This window comes from Branchiostoma lanceolatum, chromosome 16 (assembly GCF_035083965.1).
Source record: "Branchiostoma lanceolatum isolate klBraLanc5 chromosome 16, klBraLanc5.hap2, whole genome shotgun sequence".
Taxonomy (NCBI): Eukaryota; Metazoa; Chordata; class Leptocardii; order Amphioxiformes; family Branchiostomatidae; genus Branchiostoma; species Branchiostoma lanceolatum.
The window spans coordinates 14109533-14123338 of record NC_089737.1 but is presented as its reverse complement, the minus strand read 5'-3'; the positions used below and the strand labels follow the sequence as shown (position 1 = coordinate 14123338).

Genomic DNA, 13806 nt, shown 5'->3' with positions numbered 1-13806 from the left:
ACGGGAGTTGTGTAACATTTCAACTATCAACATTGAACATCTCAGTAAAGCAGTTACTGAGATTACAGATCACTAACTGTGTATAACTATTAAACAAAGTATAAAAGTCACACTGTACGTTTCACAGGTTTACAATCTCAGTTAAGCCTAGGCCTGCTACAATCTTAGGCAAAACCTAGGTGAGCGTCTGCAATTGGAACTAAGACCCTGCACAGTGGTTACAACGCTATCCCTGACATACAACGTGAACACCATAGCGGCCACTTCTTGGTGGTCTCTTATAATCAGGATTCTAAGAGCTGTGTGTACAGCTGAATTGTTAAAGTGTATCTTGAACTAATCATATATGAGGCAAAAAGTTATGATGTGTCAGATACTAGGTATTGCCATAAATGGTTGTCAAACTCCGTACACTGATAAACAAATGCACCTAGGCTCGTTTAAGGTGTACTTACCTTTATATGTAGAATAAGAGTAAAATTTCTGTACTTTTCGCATAAAACGACGTACTTGGTTTTGTCAGTAGGCGATGCGTCGGTTGTAGTACATGTAAATGTTGGCTACGGTCTAAACGCACAGAACTCACTGCACTTGGATGGCGCAGTGTATTGAGTGATGTGATCTTTTTTTCAACTCCATGGTTTCTTTTGAGAGGGACACAAAGCCTTGGGTAAAACACACGCACAGACAGCAACAAACATTCAACCATATCAGTTACACCGTTTTGAGGACATCGGCCTTGAGAATCGTTGTCCATCAAGTACTGCGTCTGTTACATACTCTTCATTGTCATCATTGCAAACTATGTATCCGTCTTTTTATCATAACTGCAACATGATAGAACAATCATTGAAACTTACCCGGACAGTTAATGACTGAATGATTCGAAAATGCTTCCACTAAAGCAAGGAGGTTAGATATGTATATTTTAACCTCCTTGACTAAAGGTAGTTCTTCAATGCTTGCCCAGTGCTGCTATTCGGATAAATGTCGCTAGACGTCGCTGCATTTTGGAGAGCACCACGCCAGGTGCACACTGCAAGTAAGACCAAGGAGGTTTTATATATAAAACCTCCTTGGTAAGACTAACGTTACATATTCCTGCTTGCATAACTGGACTTACAACTCCTTTTGTTGGCTGACCCAGAATTTACAAGGATCTGGAAACGCCTGGTAGCCGCGTTGAGTCGTCGTCTACTTTGGCATGACAAGGCTTACATGTGTAATATTCTATCATATGCTTGTTTGTTTACACAAGTTTGTAGATCGCTGTGCTAGTGTAAAATTGCTTCAGCACGTGTAGTGATTTTGTGTGTGCGTGATATTTTTTTTGTGTGTGTCTGTGCTTGAGTGTGTGCTTGAGTGTGTGCAGTGTCTCATATACTTGTTGCAAATCTGACATGCTTCTTCGCTACCAACTGAAGCCTATTATATATCCTCTAGATCTCCTTTTTGTTGACAGTTTCTCAGGTGTATATCTCGACACGCCCCCACCATGGCCAGACCTGCAGCCACACTCCGTACCGGCGCACAGATGCCTCTGCTGGGTCTGGGAACCGGGCCGGGCTCCGTGGGAAGCTGGCAGGTTAGTCAGTTGTAGTTTGTGTTCACTGTTTTATGTAATACAGTACTCCATTATTTTTGGCGAGACACCAGGAGCGGTGCTTGCTGATTGCTTTACCTCCAACCCCTTTACTGTAAGTCTTGAAATGTTTGGGATGGTTTTATGTTCACTGTATTTTTTACATTGGCTACACAGTCACTCACTCACTATCCGGTTTATCGTCTTCTTTTCCCCATCATCTGGGGGTTTGACGTGCTTGCATGCTGATGGGGGAGTGAAATCATGAAATCATGGCACCACAAGTGTTTACAATGTAGATGTTACTGCAGGCTGTACTATTCATTTATTTATTTATTAACCTAAATTTACAGAATGAAATCTGAAAGGATATATCGAATACTATAAGATTGTTTCAACTGTGAACTCATTCAAAACACTGCAAAACCCATTTAAGTCCCCGCAAAAAAATGAATTTACGGTAACCATTAATCCATAATGTTCAGACTTCGACTGAACCAATCTACGAAGCCGTGAAGGTTGCCATAGATACAGGGTACCGTCACATCGACACCGCAGAATCGTACGCTGACGAGAAGGCGGTAGGGAAAGCGCTACAGGAGAAGATTGGATCAGCGGTGGAGAGAAAGGATATTTTCATCACCAGTAAGGTGAGCATGAAATTCATTATATTAGGCTCAAATAACCAGGCTATGTCTATTAAAGGATGTTCAAAGACACTTCTGAGCATCAAACACATGGAAGTTTATTGATATACACAAGACAAATAGGTTCTGTACAGACTAGTGTCTAATAGTATTTATGATGTAGTAAAGTAAGTACCAAACAACCATAACATAATATCTACACATCAAATGTATGTACTGTATTGTGTATGTACGTCAACAGGTTCATACATGTTTGTGTATGACATCATGAAGTGCCTATTTCTAAGACACAATTACTTAAAAGCTAACATTACTTGTGCACATATTGTCCAGGCAAAAAAATTATAAATAAATGTCTGTCTTCTGTTTTAGTTGTGGAACACCAGGCACCACCCCGATGACGTCCTCCCCGCCTGCCAGAGCAGCCTAACCGACCTGGGACTAGACTACCTGGACCTGTACCTCATGCACTTCCCTGTGGCCTGGACTGTAAGTTTTCATTCTGTCTTGTCAAAACCTTTAACCCATCTCATATGATATACTGTATGAGCATTAGATTAAGTTGTTATCATCTTTAAGATAGCTCAAAGACTTTAAAGCTTGATAGCTTGTTTAGATGTATTTTATATGCACAGATCACAGTCAAAAATACAAATGCTGAGTCAAATGATATATGTTGACAGAGTTATTAGGACTCAAATGACTGTGTATCTCTGTTATATTGTATCTGACCCTTACCTCTTCCCTCACGACTTCAATGAAAAGCAGCCTGCGTGCCGATTTGAGCTTATCATGAATAAACAAATGTTCAAACAAACAAACAAAACAAACAAACTTAAGCTATTTCTTAATATGTGGAGCAAAGTAATATGACCATACTGGTAGACATCTAGCTCACTCTGTGTTTTCCCGCACCGACTGTTACAGAGAGGGGATGTGTACTATCCTAAAGACGACAACGGCCGAGCGATTCTGTGTACCCCTGATGTTCCCTTCATGGACACATGGAAGGTAAGACTGTTATATTTTAAGGTAGCTCTTACACTCCGTCGAGCTCGCTCGGAGTCATCTCGTGACCAGTTGTCGCCATATCACTCTGTCATCCATCGCTACTGGCAGTTGGTGTAGGTCTAAACCGCTCTCAGCTTCTAGTTGTTTGTGTTTGTGGTTTTAGCTGTGACCGCTTCATTGAAGAGAATTGTACTTGTTTCAATACTACAGACGAAGCCACTTAATTGCACCTCGGATAAACGCACCTTCCATTTAATTGCACCGAATCCCAATATCCAAAACCGGTTCCCATTCACTGCATTGTTAGTGACTCCGCATATCTGCACCGCGCATGGTCACCAATGCCGGATAACTGCACCAATTTTTTTCAAAAATCCTCGACAAGTTAACTGAAAAGGTGCGCTCAAATCGGCAAACGCGGTACAAATGAGCCGATACCTGCCGGTGTAAAGGCGCAATACCGCCAATATGTTCAAAACTGTTTTGAGTAGCAAAAGAGGGCGGTCTCCATTGACAGTTACGTTGATAGGAATCGTATGGGAGGTCCCGGGCGGGTCACCCGTAATCAGTAACCAAGTTTTAGTTTCAATTCATAGTTTCATGGCGGTACATGATTTACGTAAATCGACAACTGCACTCTACGTAGTGTAACACAGAAACTGTTATCCCATGACGATGTTTCAGAATGTCTCCCCTGTAACACTACGTGTGTTGTTATGCGGTAGATCGCATGGAAAAATGAAAGAATGCAAAATCAAAACAGGTTCTTAGTCATTTCTTTATTTTAAGCAAAGGGTCAATAAATAAAGTTAATAACTGAATAATTCCGTCTGTTTTCTTTGTGCTAGTGTTTCTAACTAACAATACACGCCCTCGCCCATGGTGGTGCGGTCCAGCTGGGCATTTCGCATAATCGCACCAGCCGGATAATTGCACCAAAAACGCTGACAAATGGGTGGTGCAGTTAAGCGGATTCTACTGTACCATACTTTGCAGGAAGTTTAGGGGTCTATTCCTGTGTTTACTGACAGACAAACCAGGCAATATACACCCAAACAGACATACAATCAAAATCTTCTTTGTGTATTTCTACCCATGTGGAAGCGCCACATGGGTGTCCAAAAAATAGTTATAATTGGATCATAATAACTCCCCAATAGGGGTATGCTTCGTTGAATGCCATTAATTTTCATTCTCCATGTCTCAGTACATCAAGCCTCAATGTATATCACATGGTTTTTTCCACTACAACATAGACTGTTTACTCATATAATTGACAAAATATCGATAAAAATGTCAGTTCACAAGTAGGTAGCATTGTAATTAACATATAGAGTATCTTGTATATTCAAAATTCTTACCATACTGTTCGATTTTGACTATCTTAAGAAAATAGCATAAATTATGATAATGAGGCCTGTACCAAAATGATTGGGGGAGGGTTCTTTTTATGTGCTCAGAACTTTTGAAGTCTACTAAGATTTTGGCTATCTTAATGAGCAACTTATGAATTATAAAATCTGAGTCAAGTCAGATCTTCTTGTGTAAATCCATTGATGCATGTAAGTGTACTTAGCTCTCAAAAGAGAATATACCTGGTATGATGAATATATATTTCATGTCTTTTCATTTGTTGTACAAAAAATTGTGTACACTTGAGCTATGGTAGGTGGAAATGTAACTACTTTCATGTTTATATTCACCCATGCTGAAAGCGTCAAACATGGGTTCCAAAAACTTGGATTTAAAATCCGGAATACTATACGATTTCTGTGCAGTTTCATGTCTAACATCATACTCCATTTCAAAATGTGTCATCTATACTGTGTTGTTAGTCATACAACAACTTATGTTGTTAAAAAGGATAGGATTTACAAAACACAAGTAAACATTCCAGCTTACATGCATTGAAATAAATATATGACTTGGAATTTCAAAAAATATCAGAATTCTCAAACTTGCATTGAATTTCATCTATTTTTGAAAGGTAGCATATATTATGTTAATGAGCTTCGTACCAAAATGATTGTGGGGTTAGGAAAGAAACTATATATGGGGGGCTATGATACAATAAGGCTTACAGATACAGTAGATTAGAAGCTCATGTGTTTTGGGACACATCTAGAGATATTCAGAGCCTCCTATATCATGTATATAATCCCATTTAGATTTGCTTAGCTCTTCGAAAGCAAATTATACAGGAAGATTATTTGCTGTGTGAAATGACATGCACATGTCTGCCCTGCTAGAAATACTAATCATCTTTCATGTTTAGATTCACCCATATTGAAAGCGTCGAACATGGGTGTGCAAAAATTTGAATATTACGAAATAATTTCAAGTTTCTGTACAGCAATGTGGATAACACTGTTTTAGATTACAAAATGAGACATGTATACTGTATGGTCTGTCATACCACTGCAAAGGTGTTAAAACCATACAATCTACAAATCCTGGGTAAAAGTTTCAGCTTACAAAAAAATATTTGAAGGTTCAGGGTATAAGGTCTCTAAGATTGTCAGATTTTCGATATTCAGTTGTATTTTGTCTAGTTTCTAAGAGTAGCATAAATTATGTTAATAAGGTCTGTACCAAAATGATGGGGGGGAGGAATTTAGCTTTTTGTGGGGGTGGAATTAGACTTACTTAGGCCTAAGAAAAAAATGGTGTGTTCCAATCACAGTCCTAAAAAGATTATGGTCAGTTGGTAGAGGTTCTCTTATTAATTTATCTATTTGTTTATTTTCAGATATTAACAAATACTTTTTAGCATTGTGTATGGTTACATCATCCTCGTTCACCAGGACCCTTCCGCTCCACGAGCGATGTAACGTGGAGCGGAAGGGTCCTGGTGAACGAGGATGGGTTACATTTGATGTGTATGGAATACAACTACTTTCACTTCTGTATCCACCCATGCTGAAAACGCGATGCATGGGCCTCCAAAAATTACTTGATTGTTTCATTCATATCTGAGGATTTTAATCCTCAGACATCTTACTCCATAACACACTGTGTCAGATATATTTCATGGTCTTACATACAATAATACAAGTTGTGAAAATCATGAAATGTACGAAACACAAGAAATATTCTAGTGCACAAGTATAAGATAGTATATCATAGCTTATAAGCTGAAATATCTATCAGGTATCTCAATATTTACTTGTATTTTACCTATTTTTGAAATAAGGCATAAATTATGTTAATGAGGACTTTCCAAAACGGGGGGGATGAAACTTTTAGTTGTGGTGCATTCTACAGAAGTGGATTTTGAAACTCTTGACTTTTCATGTAATAGACACATTCCATAAGAACTGTAGAACGCAAATTGTTGCGATAGATTTATGTTAACTTTGCGGTTTTCAAAGTGACCAGTCTTAACTGCAAACTTAAAACCACCATGAAAATGTTCCGTCTTCTGCCCACCGTCTTGTATTATAAGCACTACATGCTGTATATTGTACAGTATTATGACATATAGGACAATGCAATATACACAATTTGCAGCACAAACATTAGCGTCTATTGATGAACATCTTCACTTGAAAGTTCATCTGTGTTGGTAGAAGTCATTCTGAATGGAGTTTAAACTGTAAAAGCCAACACAAAAATTGGACTTACCCAAATTTTCGACTGATCAGCTCCAGTCTTTGTCAAGGAGTGAGCAATCCACTGCTTCTGTGACGTCACGTTATGCAGATGAGACACATGACGCGGAGAGCAGTGGATCATAGGTTGCAGAAAGTCTATGGCGCCCTCCGTCTCTGTTGAGGGATGGTTGTAATGCCCGGATGTAGATGGACTCCTTAATCCCTCTCGCAACATGTTATTTAGGATTTAGAATGAACATTGATGAACATGTTATTTAGGATTTAGAATCTGTTTTTCAAGGCCTTGGAATTTAAGGAATGAATTTTCAGTAGTACAACCTTTTTTTCTTTTTCAGGCCATGGAGAAACTTGTGGATGCAGGCCTGGTGAAGGCCATTGGTGTGTCCAACTTCAACATCTCACAGATGGAGGAGGTTCTGACCAATGGGAGGATCAAACCAGCTGTCAATCAAGTAAGCTCCGCCCAGAGTTTTACCTTATAAGGCCATATCAATTTAGTTTGAAGGTTCTGACCAATGGGAGGATCAAACCAGCTGTCAATCAAGTAAGTGTAGCTCCTTCTATTTTACCTTATGAGGTCACATTATTTTCATTTGAACTTTGGTTCCTACCAATGGGAGAATCAAACCAGCTGTCAATCAAGTAAGTCAGCTCACTAACTTACTCTCTTACACTCACTCACTCACTCACTCACTCACTCATTCATTCAAACACTCAAATGCTCACTCAAACCCACTCGCTCTCACCCACCTACTAGTACAGTACTCTGAGTCTGACTTACTCTCATTCTCAAACACACTCATTCTCTCACTCACTCACTGTCTGGAGAATCATTCCATTGTTCATATAGTATTCCTTGAAGGTGTTGCTACATACTGTAAAATGTATTTAAGTTTGCATGGTTTTGATTTTGCAGTAGGGAGAAAATGCGGTGTTTGCAGTGGCTTTAAGTTTGCATTTGAGACAATAATAGTCAAGAAGGTACAATGGAGGAGGGCATAAAATTTCGCTGTGGTTTAAGTTCGTACATGTGCCTACCATGAAAACTGCAAACATAAAGCCACCGCAAACATTTCTGCATTTCCAGTATAATGTAGTCACATTTTTTGCCTCTTCCCATCTCATAGGTGGAGTCTCATCCCTATCTTGTGTGCAGCAAGCTGCTGAAATGTGCTGCCGAAAACGACGTCGTTATCACTGCATTCAGCCCCCTTGGCAGACCAGGGTACTGTATAAAAGTCTGATCTTTTTATAGATACACCTTGAGCTAATAGTAATTCCAAGGCACATGACAAGGATCTTGATGATCAGATGCTATAAGGTTGATGCAATTATGGTCAATATTGAATGATGGAGGCCATGTTATATGGAGATATATGTAGAGATTGTAACATCTCTCAAAATTATGCTGGATATGCTAAGAACGCCAAGTCTTTCAAAAATAGAATATTTTGGGAAATCTTAGTATACCGTAAAATCCCTATTTACATACGCACTTTTTTAAACTTTTCAAGTCGCAAATAGGTGCTCCAGGCCGACGCCAAAGTCGGAGTGCGTACGTTAGGAGGGGTTCTTCCTCGGAAAAATCGCATATAAGCATGACAGTATGGTACATCTTCATGCAAATGAAGTGTGGAATGCTACCACACAATCAATCAGTAATAAATAATAAATAATACATATATTTAAATTGTTTGACATTTTCTACCCAGAAACATTTTCTCAGTAACCTTTTAAGTCGGTAAACATCATCGAAAGGATGATCATGTCAACCTCTAACTATCCACAGAAATGCTGGAGAGGGGGTGCGTACGTTAGGAGGGTTTTTCCCCAGAACGTTTCAACTCACTGAGTCAGGCCCGCAATCATCCCCAAATCGGGGGTGCGTATGTTAGGAGGGGTGCGTACGTAAATAGGAATTTTACGGTACTAACTGATACAGCATCAGTGTGCACATTTCAGATATCTAGGTGTTCAAGACATTCTTGAGAAGACCTCGGTAATGCTAACTGTATGTTAGCTAATCTGCTAATCTTAGGGGACCTTGGCAATAAGTTAGTAGAATAAAGGTTTTAGAATCATAAAGTAGGTAAGGTTGCTATCATTCTTAAATAGAGAAAAGATGCAATTCCAGATCTAGAGTCTTTTCAATACACTGTGACTGTCATTCATGTCACTGTTCTCTTTCAGGGAGGCAGGCCTTCATGGTGTCACTCCCTTCAAGGATCCAAAGGTGGTTTCCATTGCAGAAAAACACAACAAAACTCCAGCACAGGTAACTTGATCATATGCTGATTTTCCCCTCCTAAAATTACATGATTATGTCGATATTGAGTGCACATCAGATAGGATGTATTTTACACTATGTAATTTGGAGTAAAAAAGTTTAAAACACTCATCATTCGTTCTCATTTAAATGTACACATTTTGTAATCTCCGTTACCGATTGAAATAAGACGTTCCTGGCATTAGGATATGCCACATATAAGATGTCAAACTGTAGTTTTTATGGCGACTTAAAACTTTTCTAGCTTTTAAAAACAGCAGTTGCGTACCTTATATGTGGCATATCTGTCAGGAACGTCTTACTTCTAACGGTAACAGAGATTACAAAATGTGTACATTTAAATGAGAACGAGCATCATAAGAAAGAGTATGGGTGTTGAACACAATTAATTGGTATATACTGGCCTGTGTGGCCCAAGGGCTGTAGAAACGGAGATGAGCACCTGCCCCTGTTATACACCAAAATGCATCAGACTTTAAATTTCTGGGGAGATCCCTGCAGTTCCCATGCTGTGACTAACCAGGTGTAACCTTGACCTCAGGTGTGCCTCAGGTGGCAGGTGCAGAGGGGCGTGGTCATCGTTCCCAAAAGCGTTACACCTGCCAGGATCCTAGAAAACTCTCAGGTGAGAAATTAAGGGTCGTTAAGTGTGATGTGGGGGCGAAATGTATTCCTGATTAGATTGCTATATTAAATGCCCTTGCTTACCTTTAGAATGCCTTGTGCTCTATAGTCTATACCCAGGTATATGGCTAAAAGATATGAAAGCATGCTTTGTAGGAAACATCTCAAGATATTTCATATATACATGTATAGACACAACTTAATGTTCGCCAAAAATAATTACTCAAGCAACTGGATAAGATTTTGAAACAGTCAGACGTTTCAGACTGGACGTTTAGGACTGAGAAAACCTGGTGTTCTCGGTCCTATCGTTAGTCACTGACGAAAGACAGTGGATACTGTCTGAAACGTCTGACTGTTTCAAAATCTTATCCAGTTGCTTGAGTAATTATTTTTGGCGTATCTTATTACCTGGATGTCTTACCTTCATCAACAACTTAATGTTGTGGATTAAAACGAACATGTTGAATCTGCGATGTTTCCGTACCCAAAGTGAATTTAAAAAAAAATCTATTGACATGTAATATTTTAACAACTGAGGAAGACATCTGTTTGTGTTTTCCAGATCTTTGATTTTGAGCTGAGCACAGAAGAAATGGAAACCATCTCAGGACTGAACAAGGATGCGAGGATCGTAAAGTTTGGGATGTAAGTCTACTTAAGTTGGTTAAGTTAGCAGTACAATGGGAGCTTCAGGCATTAGCCTTGGGCCTCAAACCTCTGCACGTAAAAGAACTCAACACACTTATTGAGAAGAGTATGCTCTAACTCTTGATTTTTTATCTGACTCAATAACCATTCAAAATAACTATAGCCTAAACTTGCACAATAGATACATGTACTAGGACAGGTATATGGATGTTGCTCAGCACCAGGGACTAGTATGTTTACCTGTGTGGATGGTGTTCAGCACCAGGGACAAGTATGTTTACCTGTGTGGATGGTGTTCAGCACCAGGGACTAGTGTGTTTACCTGTGTGGATGGTGTTCAGCACCAGGGACAGGAGTGTTTACTTGCAATTGTGGGAGGATGGTGAACTTTCTCTACAATTTTTTGCGTATGTGAAGCATAGCTGTAGTAAAGTTGCATTACACTTCTAGCTACACGAAAGAAGAATCATGCTTCACCTCAATTGAGTATGCTCACTACTCTACCATGACTTAAGATAGTTTCTAGAGTCTAAAAGTCTGTTTTCTTCATTCCAGGTGTGATGACCATCCACAGTGGCCTTTCAATGGAGCTTTCTGAGATGCATGCATGGATGAACTTTGGATTAATTCTTTTCTTTGCACAACAATAGGTTATTGTTACAGTAGTGTCATGCTCAAGCATGTGATTGTGTATGGGTCAGTTTTTGCAAGGCGCTGTAATATGAACTTGACGATCCTTACTTAAATGACACATGTAAAACTACAATAGGACCCAAGAAATTTCAACACTGTTGAGATGAATTGTATAATTTTATATAATAGATGTAAAAACAAACAAAAAAGCAAAATGAACCCTTCTAATACACAGACTTTATCGGACTATAAAAACTATACAAATCACACCGGAAAATCCCTATTTAAGTGTTGATGTCATGGTGAAGGATCTTGAAAACATTGTCTCACATAAACAGTTTTCGATGAAGACTTAGTAATAGACTAAATGCTAATATCGTACATGTAACGTTAAGCATAGTAAAAAAAAACAGTACAGACCAGGCTGGAATGCAGTCACCACAGTTTGCCATCAATCAATAGAAAATCATGGTTCATTGACAAAACAAAAACTTTGACACACTAGGATATATAAACAGTTCTGGCAAGAGCATTGAATAAAAGATGAATACAAATATTTCCTATATAAGCTGCCAAGTCATCACAAGAAGTTAAAAGTTAGAAAATATATTCTCTGGAAGAATGTCTAGTTTTTCCTTGGTACAAAACACAAAGTATCACCTGGCCTTGATAGCTAGTATCAAAATTAGGTGAATAGTTAAATTCATTAGACTACAATTAACGCTACTTGCATAATAATGAATGATAAAAAGTTGGTATACTTTTTATCCTATGTGACACTCTTTAAAACCTAGACTACCCATCAAAATGTACATTTCATTGGAACCATAAATGATTATACATTTATGAATGTCAATTAATTAGTAATGAATAAAGAACACAATAAAACTTTTCATATCTGATTACGACAATCATGTTTTTCTGATATCTATAGTAGACTCCATATGCAGAAGTGTTTTCCTGCTACTTTACTACAAAACCAATATAACTCGATGCCAGTAGTCAACCTCAATCAACAATGCAATTTCAAAAGGTTAAAGTCTGGGAATGAAAGATAGCTTGATGGATTCATCGATTTTGATGTCTGATCATGCTGCATTTCCTGGAAACTGCACCCTCCTTTAGCCTTCTCCCAGCTACTTGATCACAAAACAATACAAATTTGATGCCAAAAGACTACCTTAGTGGAAAGAAGGCTATAAGTGAACTGTTGTCCCGCCAAGATTACAAAGCAGAGTGTGCATCAGGTGAGAGAGGTATCTTACTATTTTTAGTCAAAACTGTTGAATGCTCTTCCTGCTGCTTTACTACAAAACCAATACAAATTCTACGTTAAAAACTATTATTATAATTATAGTAACCTCAGTTTAAAGTGTGGGAAAACCAACATTAATATTTGAATTTCACAAAGCAGAGTGTGCATCGGGTGAGACCAGGTACTCTGTGGATTCAGCAAAGTTGATGTCGTCCAGGTCTATCTACTCATCCCCATCTTCTGCGAACTCTCTTTAACGTGGAGTGGCTGTCTTACTGAAGTAAAAATGAAGTGTTCAACTATCTTCCTGCTGCTTTACTACAAAACCAATACAAATTTGACGCTAAAAACTATGGTTACCAACATTGAAACATTTCACAAAGCAGAGTGCGCATCAGGTGAGACAAGGTACTCTGTGGATTCAGCAAAGTTGATGTCGTCCAGGTCTATCTCTTCGTCCTCGTCCTCTGCAAACTGGACCCTCTTTATCGTGGAGCGGCGCTTTGCTGGCGTGCTCTCCTGGAGAAGGTCCATGATGCACTGGTGGATGAAGATGTACTGCTCCTGAAATGGAATTGGGATATTTTGGTTTAAGGCCACACCAAATTGTTTCCTTTAGCTCTCAGACATTTTAAGATGAAAGTATAGCAAGCAGACATCACAAATGTAGAGGAAAGGGAGGAAAATGTAAATATGACAGTCACTATATTCACTTCATAAAACTGATTGTGCCGAGTCATGAATCTGGTCCTAAAGCTTTTTTCCATTGTGCTTTTCCAGTAAAGGATATGTGTTAGAAATCTGTCAACCAACACATTGAATTGCCTTGAATAATACATTGGAAATGCATAATCTTATTCATAGTGTCATGAATTTCTGGTGGACAGGTCACTGTGAAAACCAGTAATGTATGGGTAGGACTGTAATTCACTTTATCTTCACGGTAGCAAAATTTCATGGTGTAAGGAAAATGGACATTTTCACTGAACTTTGACTTCAAGGTGGCGGCATGTGATTTCCAGAACGAATGTGTGAAGGAATCATAAATAATTAGAACAGGATGTTTTCAAGGTGATGATAAGTTCATGGTACAGAGGCCACTGTGAAAACTGTGAACATAAAGTTACAGTCACCGTGAAAGAAACAAAGATGACAGTATTTTGGGGTATCTGACCTGTGTCTGGACCATGAAGACCCTGTACAGCCTCATCTGATGCACGATGCCGAAGATGTCCACCTGGTCGTGGTCCTCCATGTGCTGCAGCAGCCGGTCCAGAGTGATGAAGGTACCGGTCCTGCCAACACCGGCGCTGTGGAGAAACAGTGGTGTGAGACCAAAAGTCTTACATGGATTTACATGTACTTACCACTAAGTTTTACTTTAACCTTCTCCCTGCTCCCTAACTCTGCCAAATAGCTACTTCAGCGTGCTAAAGGTTAAAGACACCTGTCAGTGACTATAGTTAACATATGGCAGATTTAGCAGCCGGTCCAGAGTGATG

The 13806-nt window shown here is 39.0% G+C and overlaps 2 protein-coding genes across 2 annotated transcripts in view; one reads left to right on the top strand and one right to left on the bottom strand.

The window, feature by feature from the left end:
- Positions 1-1085: 1085 nt before the first annotated feature.
- On the top strand, positions 1086-11954 carry LOC136422301 (aldo-keto reductase family 1 member B1-like). Its single transcript, XM_066409975.1, has 11 exons — positions 1086-1222; positions 1463-1585; positions 2068-2232; positions 2602-2718; positions 3157-3240; positions 7190-7306; positions 7982-8079; positions 9045-9129; positions 9683-9766; positions 10331-10413; positions 10972-11954. The coding sequence occupies exons 1-11, from the start codon at positions 1205-1207 to the stop codon at positions 11012-11014; spliced, it is 1017 nt and encodes a 338-aa protein (XP_066266072.1). The 5' UTR covers positions 1086-1204; the 3' UTR covers positions 11015-11954.
- A 447-nt stretch (positions 11955-12401) lies between these two features.
- The window catches only part of LOC136421496 (receptor-type tyrosine-protein phosphatase H-like), a 45605-nt gene continuing 44200 nt past the window's right edge, over positions 12402-13806 (bottom strand). Inside the window, exons 27-28 of the mRNA XM_066408824.1 lie at positions 13479-13614; positions 12402-12868 (exon numbers count right to left, since the gene is read on the bottom strand). Of these exons, the coding sequence (XP_066264921.1) occupies positions 12680-12868; positions 13479-13614 (325 nt within the window). The 3' untranslated portion in view covers positions 12402-12679. The remainder of the gene's footprint in view (positions 12869-13478; positions 13615-13806) is intronic.

Coding starts and splice junctions, on each gene's coding strand:
- LOC136422301 (XM_066409975.1), top strand. Junction 2,233..2,601: donor ATATTTTCATCACCAGTAAG/GTGAGCATGAAA, acceptor CTTCTGTTTTAG/TTGTGGAACACCAGGCACCA. Junction 9,767..10,330: donor GGATCCTAGAAAACTCTCAG/GTGAGAAATTAA, acceptor TGTGTTTTCCAG/ATCTTTGATTTTGAGCTGAG.